We start from the raw sequence: 14,664 nt of genomic DNA on the forward strand, positions 1-14,664 counted from the left end.
TTCTACAAATACAATTCACAACTTGTACATCTGAAGAAACTTTGGGGATCCAAAGCTGATTCAATAACCCTGCTGCAATGTTTTATGAGTATAGCTCCAAAGTCAGACGTTGGAAAATAGCTGCTCTAATGAAAATGTGGAGTAAAAGGAAAGTGAGAGTTTAAAAACATGTGAGGAAGGCTTTGAAAATAGTAATGTATGAGTCATCTATAATTTTCATTTTTAAGTTCAAAGGTAATCCGAACATTTTCTAAACCATTTTAAATTAAGATTTTTTTCCATCTACCAATGTTTTCTATTTGATAGTATAATTGAAAATGGGCAGTTTCTACTGTTGACTTACTATAATTTATAAATTTATGACTTTTTTTAGAGAATCAAGTAAGTGGATAACTGGGTTATCATGCAAAGGAAAACAAGGAGGCTATTTTTCCAACCATTAATCTGAACTAGAAATAAACGCCAACACAATGATTTTTCGTATTAAATTATTTCCAGATATTTGTAGGCAGAAAAATCTAATCTTTCTTAAAAACATTTTCCTGGGTTGTGGCAACATGTGCTTTACTTCTTTAACTCAATCTACAACCTAAAGTTATTTTTATATTATACATTTCAAACTCCCTGGCAAGGAATGCGACTGCTAACCAGCTAGGAATTTATTCAACTTCATAAAGAATGGACTTATGTATGGTTGTCATATTTGTAGCACTTTCCTCTGAGGCCCAAGTTTTTGATGTCCTAGTCTATGCTATATGGATCAAATGAGAAGATGGCGCAAAACAGTTGAATCTCTTCCAGGCATATTATAGGGTTGGCCTCTGGTATTATAAAAACACTTGCTTTATTAAAATGAATACAACTGCAAATAGCTTGAGGACAACTGCAGCTGAAAAGGAAATGGGTGGTTTTCTGCAGGAAACATCTCTATTTTCCATGGGCCTTGTCATGAAGAAAATGTGGCTTGTGATTTCAAACGTGTACTTCAAGAGTCACCTAAATGCAAGATGGCTTTTTAAAATATTTAAACGATCAACAACTCAGGCAAGTAAGCTGGGGGAGTAATGTAAAGACGTATCCTTATAATACATTAGGACATGTAGCTATCTACTCTGCACTTTGGAAATGAAAACACAAAACAAAAAAAACTCCAAACCAATTCTGTCCAGAGTGAATATCAGAATGAGATATGGCTGCTTCATACTCTTCTACACTTAGCAAAATTAATTTTATGATGCTCTCACTGCTGATATTCTCTTATTTGAGTTAGGCAAAATGAATCTAATAGGTTACTTTTGTGTTCAAAGTAAGCTGCCTAAACAGTTTTTTAAAAAAAACTTTCAGAAATGGGGCATTTAACCCTTGAGATAAATTTTGATTATTGACTATCTTGTCTAATGGCAGGTACAAAGATTGTTGAATTAAGAATTATTGCTTTTAAAAAGATAACCATTAGAAATAAATATGTAAGCGTAACTCAAATACTCATTTTTCACTCAATGCTACAATGTTTTATTTTCAAATCAAGTCACATGTTATCTTCAGTTCTTTGCCAGTTTATTGAGGTTTTTAATTATAAGAAGTTGGCCTGTTAACTCAAAATCAAGACAATAGCAATAGCCACACAAGCATGTCTTATTTGGGCGTTGAGCAGTAACACTGCTTTCTTGATAGGACTTAAGGCACTAAATGGTGGCAAAATAAACAAAAGTATGATGATTAACAACTTTTTTAGAATCCTAAAAAAGGAGATCATTTAGAAGGACACTAGTAAATCTTTTTCTCAAACAAATAAGGCATCCTGTTGGCAAACACAAATAAAACATAAGGTCATGTGAAACCTAATACATTCACTGTCTCAACTAAACTACTTGACACACTAGCTAGAAAACTAAAGAAAGCTACAATAGCATGTACACAGGTTGGAAAGGCACCAAAAGGAGAGCTCTACCACTTCCAGTTCTGAGAGTCAGGTAAGCTGTGTTTAGCACTGCATGGAGTCTAATTATAAATTTTATTCTTTAAAATTGTATAATGTGGTTAGATTTTTGTTTCAATAAATCAGTTAATCAAGTGCTAGTTTAGTAAGAAATTTATTTTCATGAATCAGAAAATTACTGCAGTGTATAACACAACCCCATTTATAAAGCTAAACTAATTCTAGTACTGAATGTATATTCTGGATAACACTGAAGCAAATCTGTATAAACAAAAATGGTTACCTCAAGATAGAATTCACAATAGAAATTCAATATATAACTAAATAAGATTTACTGAAAATAATGAAAAGTGTAGTACAGATACATCAAACATAATTATAACCACATTTTCCTTGTGAAAAATACAACTATTAGTGAAAATGTACAATTGAAAATTTTTCCAAAGGAAAAACAGTATAAAGGAAAATACTTTTCTTTGAGATAGGGAAAATAGTATGTCATTGTTTTTTTTCATCACAATATAATTTGACACAAAAAGCAGTCATAGAATTGCACCAATTCCACATCCAGTTTCCTGAACATGTTAAGAGTAAAAGGAATTCATAAAGCAGAATGCAGTTTCAGAATTTTATATTTTAAATTGATGATATTCTTATACAGAATGTCACAGCACACCAGATCTGTTTACATAATGTACAGTACTTTCCGGTTTGTGGCCAGACCTGAATACACTCATGATTTCTGCCACCTTTCTTTCATTCTGGTGTTTAGTCAAAGGAAAAAATAACCAAGCTACTTAAGTGTTCTCTCTCTAGCAATAAAGAAAAAATATTTAGTGCATGCTTCATCATTTGTCAAAAAACATTTCTGAAAATAAAACTCAGTTACCCAAATGGTTTACAAAATAGAAAAATCATTCATTAGGATAAAAATGTGGTGAGATTTAGGTCCATTTCTGGACTGACTTCCTTGGCAGCACCACTGTCCTTTGGCAGAGGTCAGCATGCAAATGCCATGATCAAGGCAGGTGGCCTGCAGGGACCACTGCTGGACATTTGATTATCTGAGGCCCTCGAGCCTCTGTGATCACCCTCCCTCCACCACTTCATTAGTGCTATAGAACACATGGACTTTTTGTGGAAATGTTAGGAACATTTCTGCTGTACATGATTTAGAAGTTCTCCAAATTTTTCAAATAGGTCTTCCACCCATTTCACATTTTTCATACAAAGTTGAACAATTTCTTCCTGTCCTAAATCTTCGTTTTTTTTCTGCACAGAAGAAATCTAAAATAAAGAGAATTGTCACATTAGCTTACACTTATCACTTTATAAGCTTTTCATTAAGGGCTTACTGTTTTCTATATCCTGAATGAAAACAGGATTTAGTAATCCACCTACAAATACTGATATTTTCTGAAGCAAGTAAGGGAAAGTGGTTCAAACTTTCTCAATGCCTTTCAATTGTGTTAAAAGCAGAATGACAAATTTTGGGGTAAATTCTTCATTTCAAAGCATTGTAAAAAGAATCAACATATTTTGCATGATCATCTTTACTTTCTTCTTTCCTAAATAGAGGTTGGATTTATGAACATCTTTCCATACCAGTCCACTAACAAATACATCAGCTATAGCTTTGAGCCAATTTAACCCTTTTTAATTAAAAAAAATCTGATAGTGCTATCAAAAAAAGGTAGTACTGTCTACAGCTATTTAAACTCTGAGGAAATTAAACCTTTTATCGCATCCACAACGTGGTATTATTGTCATACATAATTTCTGAGCAACTTAAATTATGATACTTAAAAGCAACGATTAAATTTTAGCATCATTTCTTCATGCCAACGCACAAAAACCCCATTACTCTGAAATTAGGTGGGATAGGGCCAGTCTAGTGATAAGGAAGATAGGGAGCTATCAAAGCAGTGACTAAAGTGAATTATGAGAGAAGAAAATACAATAAAGTACCATTTATTATGGAAATATAAAGCAAGCACCAACAGCGTAAAACATTACCACTTATAGCTGTGAAAGCTGGTGAGCCTCAAATTAATCTGAGCACAACACATGACAGGCTCAGAACAATAAAATTTTTAGTCATTATTTATAGGTCAATATAGACATATTTTTAAACAATTCTCTTTAAAAATTAAATATACTGTAGCTACAGTCTCCTTAAAGTTTGGAAAAAACATGCATTTCTCTTTTAAATAAATTAAAAAATAATTACCTCATCTTTACATATCAGATAAACATGATATTTATAATGATGGAGTGAATGATACAAAGAATATAACTGTACTTTCTCTGGATCAACAGCAAACTCCTATAAAAAGAAAAGAGTTTAAAAGATACAGATATTTCATGGAGCATCTGAGTTAAGAACACTTTTATGAAAATACTAGACCAATATAGTCTCAATAGAAATCTTAAAAGTGACTTGTATGGCTGATTATTGGGCTGTATTAATAAACTATTATTAATAAGAGGTCTATTCAAAACAAGAATGTGTATTTTAAAGTCTTCATTTCTGACTATAAATATACCCTATTTCAAAATATTTAAATATAGAAAAATTTGAACAGTAAACATATGATGTATAAAGTAAAACAATCCTATAATCGCTTGCTTCAGAGATAAAGGTTAACATAATGTTATATACTCTTCCATGTTTTCCCCCATAACCTACATTAATACTAATTTTGTAATGGAACGGAATCATACTATACGTATTGTTCTGCAATTATTTATTTTATAACTTGTTTTTTTACCTAGCTAAAACTTGGATATCTTTCTATTTATTACATACACCACTACCCACTATAAATTATATAAAGGCAGGGATTTTTGACTATTTTTCAGTTGTATTCCTAGTATTTAGAACTCTATTTGGCAAACTGTAGTCACTAAAAAATTTTTTTATTGAATCAATGAATGAATCTATCTTTTCTTCTTAAAAAGTGCATAGTATTACATTATCTGGGTGGCTCTTTATCCAATCTCACACTGGTGATACATAACTGGATTGTTCTTTCAAACAATTCTGCAATGAGCAAAGGCATATGCTTTTATGCATTTTTGAATGTGCTCCTACAAAAATACAATGTTCTGTATTGATACCAAATTGATATGTTGCTAAACCGTTTTCTGAAAAGGCAGTAATTTAGACCATGTTAGAAAATGAATGAATTACAGTTCTAATTTTGCAGATACATAGTCAGTATTGAATCTTACGGAATATGTGCACACTCATTTATATCTGTATGAATTTGTATCCAATGATAAAAAAAGCTATATAAAAAATATAAATACAAGCATTAGATGGTTCCTTGCTTATTAGCCTATTAAAAAATTTGTGAGTACTCACTATATGCCAGATACTGTGCTAGGCAATGAAGAAAAACAAAGAATATGATAGAATCCCTGCTCCTTAGACCAGAGCTGCTCATTCCTACCTGAAAAAAACTTCACATTTAACAATATAGTAAAATATTTGCTTGTTTCAATGTTTTAAGTAGGAATTATATTAATAACTGGAAGAGGTATAATTACAAATCAGTCACTATATACTTACTTGTGCAGATTTAGTGGTTGTTTTAGAAGTCCTTAGAGTTTTCTTATTATAAGCTTTGCCATTCATTTTGATTTTAGAAATAGATCCCCCACTTTTTGCTTTCGAGTCTCGAGTAATTATTGTTAGTTCAGGAAAACTTTCCAAAGCATTCTTTAAAATAAAGCAAAAATAATTGACATAAGAAAACTAAACTACTTCCAGCTATTCAAATTTTATTTTAAAAATAGAGAAATGTATACACGCATGTACATATACACACAAATATATGTGGGGGGAGGGCATTGATGGGGTGTGGTAAATATACACAAGATATACACATGTAGGGTGTTAAACATGGCCAAATTCTTTGTAGCTCCTCCCATCAAGATGTGGAATCTAACCAGACTTATTGTGATCATTTTGCAATACATACAAATATTGAATTATGTTGTACACCTGAAACTAATGTTATATGACAGTTATACCTCAATGAAAAAAAAAAGTGGAATCTATTTCCCCATCCTTTGAATCTGGACCAACCTTACGACCTGCTTTAAAAAACAGCACATGACACTGGGGACTCCTGAGTGAGGTAGAGTTCTTTGTTGTGATGCCTTTCTGGTTTCAAGATAGGGAAAAGCAACATGATACAGATGTTCTTTGATTTACAATGGGATTACGTCCCGATAAACCCATGGTAAACTGAAAATATCCTAAGTCGAAAATGTATTTAACACTACAATATAAAGTATCGCTGCCACCCTCAGGATTACATCGCTGACTGGGAGCAGTGGCTGGCTGCCACCGCCTACCATCAAGAGAGCATCAGACTGTACAGCGTTAGTCAGGAAAAGATCAAAATTCAAAACTTGAAGTACAGTTTCTACTGAATTCGTATCGTTTTTGCGCCACCTTAAAGTCAAGAAACTGTTAAGTCAAACCACTGTTATGCTGGGGACCATCTGTATAAGTTTCCTCAAAGCTCTACCAATTAAATCACTGTCAACACCCTGAAACCTTGCCCAGCCCTGCTATAAAGAATTCATCTGATCCTGAATCAGCATGAGAGCAGGGGAAAACAGGAAGTGTTGTAACCTTCCTCTGGCTTCACCACTTCTCTTGCTCCTTTTGACTATAGGAAAAGCAGTTGTGAATTAAGAATGTAAAACAGAGCTTGTTGAGTTTTCTGACCACAATGACATAGTAGTTACCACTGATAATTTAGTGGCCATGTGGCAGAACCAATTCCAGTCCATTCTTTAAAAGCCACTGGGTATTTTAATCCCTTACCTACTTGGAAAATCATTCTGATATGAAAAGCTGCAAACAATAACTGAGTGATAGTTGTAGCTAAATTCAACTAGTTTTAATGTTGTTTTAAAAAACTGAGCTACTACTAACATTTAATATTTTCATACTAAAAGGGTTCAAGTGCTCCCATTATATTCATTTTTCTCCATTATATTACTCAGAATATAGTTCTCAGTTGATAAGCTTAACTGTTTTTATAAACAGTTACAACCTTCAAGGCTACTCTTTTCCAAACCCTGTATGTGTTCCCAAGCACGTGATATTGGGAACCCCAAAACAGTGCATTTTTTAACAAATAAGTTAATTTTTTAGATATAAGTGTAGGAGGGAATTATGTTTCATTTAATAGAAACAATAGAATATTTGGCATTTCCTACCAGAATGAGCTTTTTTAAATTTCTAGCTTCATTCTCTTATTAGATTGTTTGTGCTTTTATTATGTACTTTGGTACTTTTCATATAAAACATGCCCAGGCTTGACAAATTTTGGACCCAGAATTACTTTTTACACAAAAATTGGATTCTACATTTGGGAACAACAAACACTAGGTTAATGGAGATGAAAGGAGAAAATTTAAATGATCTTTCTAATAAGCATAAGATGTTAAAGATGACTGGAAGTACACAGATTTCAGAGAAAATAGAACATCATTTACTTCAAAAGACTTTAGGATTCCTAAAATTACCAAGATCACCATGGGAAGTGGTGCTAATTATTTCTAAATAGAAAATATTTTATAATCTGTTTGTAATATTTTACATCAAATCATTCTAAGTTTTAATACTGTGTATTTTGGTTTTGCAATACAAATTGCTGTAGATGAAAATTATCAAAATAACTATAACTTCAAAATTAGAAATTTTGTTTTTTTCTGTGAAAATGAGACTATGAAAACTAATTTTTTAGTTCACCATAACCTGAAAAAAATTTCTATTGAATCTATTAAATATCTATTTTAATATCTATTCAGTCTATTAAATTCCAAGTGGTGTATTTATTTTAATACAAATTATTAGGGAACTGGTTTGACATTTTAAAAATGGTTAGCAAAACTGGTCATTATTAAGATTTAATACATCTAGAAAACACACATCTAATGACATTCTCTTGTCTTTAGAAAACATGGTATTTCCTTTCCAAAGGAATATTTTATTAGAAGACAGCAGTTAAATGGAAAGTATTTGACTAGGAGTCAGTAGACCAAATTCTTAGTAATGGGCTTCTTACTACGTAGAGTCTGACTTTTTTCTCTGCAATGCATGTCAGTGAAGAGTGTAGGACTACTGGTAGAATTTGTGTTATTTAACTTCAAACTCCATCTCAGAGACTTAATTTTTCACCTAGCTAAAATGAAGTCAGTTTTCACTTTTATGGGGAGTTCAGATAAAGTAGGAATGTGAAAAAGCTATACAAATTACCCAAAGAAAATGAAAATTTAGGTCCATATAAAAACCTGCACATGGAATGTTTATAGCAGCTTTATTGGTAATTGCCAGGGTTAGGAAGCAACCAAGCTGTTTTTCAGTAGGTGAATGGATAAACATTCAGACCATGGAATATTATTCAGTGCTAAAAAGAAATGAGCTACCAAGCTATGAAAAGACATAGCAGAACCTTAAATGCATACTATAAGTGAAAGAAGCCAATCTTAAAAAGGTTACATACTGTATGGTTTCAACTATATGACATTCTGGGAAAGGTAGAACAATGGATACAGTAAAAATATCAGTGGTTGGCAGAGGCTGAGGGGAGGGATGGATGAATCGAGTTTAGAGGATTTTCAGTTCCGTGAAACTACTCTAATGATACTATAATAATGGATACATGCGATTATACATTTGTCCAAATCCATAGCATGTACAACACCAAGAGTGAGCCATAAGGTAAACAAACTATGGACTGTGGGTGCTAATGATGTGTCAATATAGGTTCACTGATAGTGAGAACGTACCACTCTAGTGAGAGATGTTGATGATAGGGGAGGTTGTTCATGTGTGGGGACCAGGCATACAGAACTCTCTGTACTTTCTGCTCAATTTTGCTGTGAACCTAAAACGTCTCCAAAAAATAAGCTCTTATTTATATATATAAAAAACTATACTAACGTATAAAAAAACTTCTCCCAAGATAGACAGACTCAAATGATTCTAGATGTTGTATGTTATACTCTGAATAAGAAAAGCTGGAGATTTTTTGATTACGAAGCATCTTTTGTGATAAATTTTCTGAGTTTAGATTAGCTTACTGTTCTTTATTTCAGGTAACACCAAAAACAATGCATAGTACTAAAATATATTAACATATATAATTAAATATATTTCCTACCATTATGTGAGGGTTAATTTTTCTTCAGACATTGGGTAAATTAGGCAAGTAACGGGAATTTTGATAACTGTGCTAATAGGAGGCCGATTCTAATTACAGATGAAATGTGAAAATTTTGAAAAGGTTTAAAAATAAACAAGATTGGAATATTGTGGTAATTGAAAGGAAGTACTTCTGAAAATATTTGAGAATTATTATATAGAATAAATAATACGTGAATGTAAAAGCCTAAAAAATGAAAAAGCAAATGATTAACACTAAGAATGTGCTCAATAAAATAAAAGGAGGCTAAACAGACTCATAATGAATAAAAATCAAATTTTTATTGGGTAGAAAAATTTTATAAAACAGAGACTGACGTTATAACTTTTCCTTCCCATTATATATTTAAGACTATGATTGCCATTGAGTTTGCTAATAAATCTACTGAGGGAAATACCTTGAATGACTGATCCAAATGAAGATTCAAAAGAAGTCTCTTTCGGTTATCATTCAGCATGCTATCTATTTTTTTCATATGAGGCAAAAGTAGCTCATCTAAAACAAGATAAAAATGTATTGTAAGAGCATAAACTATCAGCACAAAGACTTCTTCAAAATCCAACTTTTTCTCAAGACATTAATATATTAAGACATTAAATTCATTGGCTTATGTAAAGTATTGCTTTTAAAATATTGGACATAAAGCTTTCTGAATAAAAGCTAACTTGAAAAATAGTTTCACAATAGCCAAGTGAGCAAGAAGCAGTGTAGTATGACAGAATCCAAAGTTTAACTCTGTCTCTGCCACCAGAACTGACTGATGGGAGCGATGTGACAGTGGGCAAGCTGCCTCCTTTCTCCAGCCCTCACTTACCATCTGAACAGTAATAGTATTGTAACATAAATTTATCCAACACTATACAATTTTATGAAATAGGGAATATGATTTTTTTAATTCACTGTAGTTTGGGGCAAAGAAAAAGAGGAAGAAAAATGATCAAAATCCAGTTTCAAAAACACAAGGGAAGAGTCAATAGTTATTTTAGAAATTTCGGAGAGTAAAAGTATAATAAAGATTCCTACCCAAAACTTTTTTCTTTCTTTTACGGCCCTCTGAAACTTTAAACTCTTTTAAGAAAAGCACTTTCAGAGTATAAGTTAATTATTTTTGGTGCTGTATTAAATATTTTAGGTTATTAGCTGATTTCTTAATTTATCAGCATTAACATATTTTATAACACTATTACCTTTTAATGACCTTTCTGAAAATATATACATAATCCTCAGAATCTAGTTACTAATTTCAGAGCTGAATAAAATGACCCTTTATATATTCGGAATACAAACACAAGTACGGTGACCAGTGAAATAATACTTCCTCTAATTGAAGAAAAAGTCTTCAGTTGGAAAGTTTTCTAAGGTCACTATCACACACCTGATAGTTTTCTTTCTAGTAGTGACTAATTCTATTCAAATACTATACAAATTTACATTTCACAAAAACAAGCTTTAAACATTTGTGGGTTATTTTTAAATATAACCATTTAAAATAAGGTCTTTTCCCTTTATATTAAATGGAGAAAAGTCAGAAAACCATGATAAGCAATAGAGAAAAAATCATTTAAAATACAACTATCCAGAAATGACCACTACTAAGAGATGTGTATTTTATAATGCAAGGTGTTGTGATTGAGAGAGAAAACATTTAATGGCAAAAATTGCTGACCTGGGGAATGAACTATTGGATTTTTAATTATGGTTCTTTTACCACTAACTTGTTCTATAACTTTAGGAAATACATTTACTCTCTTTCAACTTCAGTCTACCAAATAAATGTCTTAGACTAGATAATCTCTAATGTCTCTTCCAGCTCTACATGACACTAAAATGACATGGATTATTTTCTCATTATAGTCAAAAAAAACAATGGACCAGAAATTAGAAGACCTTGGATTTTAAAAATCTTTTTTTTTTTTGTTACTTGCAAGCTGTGGGTTCTTAGGCAAGTCACTTAAACTTTGAGCCTCACTGTCTTTTTTTTTTTTTTAAATTAAAGTTTATTGGGTAAGCCTCACCGTCTTCATCCACAAAATGGATGACTGAATTGTTCTGGGATTGAAATAGAATAACATATGTGGAAATAATAAAACAATGTATTATTAGGCATTGCCACTGAAATATACTGTTACCATCATTTGATTTTACACCTATACAACTCTTAAGAAGGGTAATGAAAACAGACTCATTACCCTTTTCTTTTAGTTAATTCTTTCTTTTAGTTGTCCCTGGTGAATGCTAAAGTAGCTAAAAGCTAACTATTAGTGAGCAGCTATTAGATACGTGAATTACCAGTTTATTTCATATATCAATTCTGTTCCTATTTTACTACAAGAAAAAATTACCAAAGGAAGAGTATAAACGAATGTTAATGAATATAACCAAATGCATATAGTTTTACTATTAATTATTTACTGAGTAGAAAATAATTACTCTGTGATATATCTTTTACTGGACACAAATATACAGTTTTAATCTTTACACTATTATCTGATTCATCTTTCCAACTATTAGAAAACAATATATTGATATCTGGACCTTTCATGTAATACAGACACTTAGTGAAATAGTATGAGGATGATAATGATTCTAGAATTGAAAGAAACTATTGGGTAGTTACGTAATTTTCCCACGAGTAGACATCAATAAAAATACATTCAGTTATACAGTCCAAATATTCAGACAATTCATGAAAAGATATGACCATATTAGAGAATATACAGGTAACCCCCCATATAACACGGCAACTCTATAACACGGTTCGAGAATTGGGGGAAACCCTCATACAACACGGCATCCTAAAACACGGTTTCACTCTAACACGGTTTGAGAATTAGAAAAATCCCTGAACAACACAGAGCATAATTAAGAGCTTTTAAGAGCAAAAAATATCTCATTTGAAATTAGAGAAATCCCCGAATAACACGGAACATAACCAAAACTTTTAAGAGCAAAAGATATCTCATTTGAAATTTTTCATTTGAGCATGGATGTCGTATCAGATTTGACTGCAGAATTTTAAAATTTATTAGAATTTTAAATCCATTTGTTCGTGGAATATTAAGTTCAGAGGATGAAGGTATCTTGTCAAAAAGAAAACGCCCTCCGTTAATGGTGCTTAGTAGTGATGACGAAGAAAACATTATTTAATACATATTAATAGGTTATACTTTTGGTGAAGGTTGCTTTAATAAAGATATTTCTCTTAATTATAAAAATATAATAGTATGTTTTTTTAATTTTTGGAACCTAACCTCCTTCTTTGTACTAGTTCTTTGTTTCGTATAACCCGGATTCGCATGAACACGGCATTTTAAAGGAACCTAACAACCGTGTTACACGGGGGTTACCTGTATATGTATATCATGACTTTGTTAACTGATAATGTATAGGTATATATTACAGAAATTATATACTAAACATGTAACTAAAAGACAAGAATAAAAAAGATCCAGACAGTACTACCGACAAAGGACTACTTAGTGGACTGTACCATTGCTCTTCTCTAAGGCTTGCATTGTGTCAGGGTCCAAAGCAATGCTAACAAGCAATTCCATGTAACTCTTAAAGGTTTCCTTCATTGCTCTTGTGTTCAAAAAACGAGTGACAAAGGGAGCTGGAGGATCAAATTCTGAGAGGGAGAAAAGATGAAATATTAAATATTCTTTCCTAACAACTTTAAAAACACATTTCTCTATAACAAGAGCCTATGAGTAGATGGAAGGTTAGATATAATGTCTCAAGGTTTTCCTACTCTGCCTTTAGAAACACCTCGGGTAAGAGATTCTCAAAGCTGGTTTGTACATCACAAAAATCACTCGAGCTTTTAAGACAAAACAAAAAAACAGATTGCTGTACTTATTAAAACAGAATCTTGGGTGGGCGGGGGTCGGGTAGTGGCAATGAAGTTTACATATTAATATCACTCTGAAGGTGTCTCTGGAGACCAACACTAGACCAGCATTTGCAAACATCAGCCTCCCCTGGCCCCACCACAGACATCTGTTGCTAGGTTTGCTACTCCAGAACAATGGTTTTTCTATATTTAGGTAGCAAAGAAACTATAACATCCAATGTGTGAATTAGTAGACATCTCATTTTTTACTTCTATATTTAAATTACTGTAAAATTCTGGTCTAGAGCCAAGGCATATTAAAAAAGTTTTGACTTTTTTTCAATTCAAACATGTAACTATTATCACAGCTGTCAACAATAGTTCTTACAGTATGGTCCAAGGACCTCAAGACCCTTTCAAGGGTCTCTGATGTCAAAAATGTTTTCGTACTAGTAAGATGTTATATACCTTTTTTACTCTGTTGACATGTGTAAAAGAAATGTTGGGTAAAACTGCTGGTGCTTTGCATAGCATGAATCAAGGCAGTGACTAGTTTGCCATGCCTTTGTCATCTCACTGCCATGAATTTGAAGGGAAAAGAAAAAGCTAATTTCATATAATAGTCTTTGATAAAGCAATAAAAATTATTAATTGTAATAAGTACTTTCTCTTGAGTAAATGTCTTAATATTCAGTGTGAAGAAATGAGAGGTACACACAAAGCACGCCTGCTATGAAGTATGATGGTTATCTCCAGGAAGACCATCCATGTAATTGTTTGAGTTACAAGATAAACAACATAATTTTCCCCCTATGGAACACCATTTTTATTTGAAAGAATGACTGACGGACATACTATGCCTTTTCAGACTTGAGTATTTGGCAGACATTTTCTTAGAACTTAATGAAGTGACTGTTACAGAATGGAAAACAAGTGACTATAAAATTTGAGGTTTCAAGTGAAATTCAGAATTCTGGAAAACTTGTATCCACCACTCTGAGCCTGACAGTATCCCAATACTTAAAGACTTGATCGATGACAACAGTGGTGGTATTAATAAATGTTATTTTTGATACTGTAAAAATGTATGACCTAAATGTAAGAGCGACAACCATAAAACTTTTATAAGAAAATATATGACACTAAAAGCATGAGCAATAAAAGAAAAAAATAGATAAATTTGGCTTATCAGAATTTCAAACCTTTGTGCATCAAAAGACATTATCAAGAAAGTAAAATGTCAACCTGCAGAGCAAAGAAAATATTTTCAAATCATATAGCTGATAAGTGTTTAATACCTAGATTACATAAAGAATTACAACTCAAGAACAAAAGGAGAAATGATCCTATTTAAAAAATGGGTAAAGGGGGGTGGCCGGTTAGGTCAGTTGGTTAGAGCGTGGTGCTGATAATACCAAGGTTGCTGGTTCGATCCCTACGCGGGCCACTGTGAACTGCGCCCTCCTTAAAAAATAAAATAAAATAAAAAATGTGCAAAGGATTTAAATAGACATTTCTCCGAAGAAGATAAGCAAATGGCTAGTAAGCACAAAAAGATGTTCAACATTAGTAGTTGTTAGGGAAATACAAAATCAAAAACACAATGAGACACCACTTCACACCGACTAGGATGGCTATAATAAACAAACAAACAAACAAAC

The 14,664-nt window shown here is 32.2% G+C and overlaps 1 protein-coding gene across 2 annotated transcripts in view; it reads right to left on the reverse strand.

The window, feature by feature from the left end:
* Positions 1-2,556: 2,556 nt before the first annotated feature.
* Positions 2,557-14,664, reverse strand: part of QSER1 (glutamine and serine rich 1) — a 62,579-nt gene continuing 50,471 nt past the window's right edge. For both annotated transcript variants that reach the window (XM_033119844.1, XM_033119845.1), the window contains exons 9-13: positions 12,662-12,799; positions 9,569-9,666; positions 5,514-5,663; positions 4,170-4,265; positions 2,557-3,226 (exon numbers count right to left, since the gene is read on the reverse strand). In XM_033119844.1, coding sequence (XP_032975735.1) covers positions 3,086-3,226; positions 4,170-4,265; positions 5,514-5,663; positions 9,569-9,666; positions 12,662-12,799 — 623 coding nt within the window. In that variant the 3' untranslated portion in view covers positions 2,557-3,085. The remainder of the gene's footprint in view (positions 3,227-4,169; positions 4,266-5,513; positions 5,664-9,568; positions 9,667-12,661; positions 12,800-14,664) is intronic.

Source organism: Rhinolophus ferrumequinum, chromosome 11 (assembly GCF_004115265.2).
Source record: "Rhinolophus ferrumequinum isolate MPI-CBG mRhiFer1 chromosome 11, mRhiFer1_v1.p, whole genome shotgun sequence".
Taxonomy (NCBI): Eukaryota; Metazoa; Chordata; class Mammalia; order Chiroptera; family Rhinolophidae; genus Rhinolophus; species Rhinolophus ferrumequinum.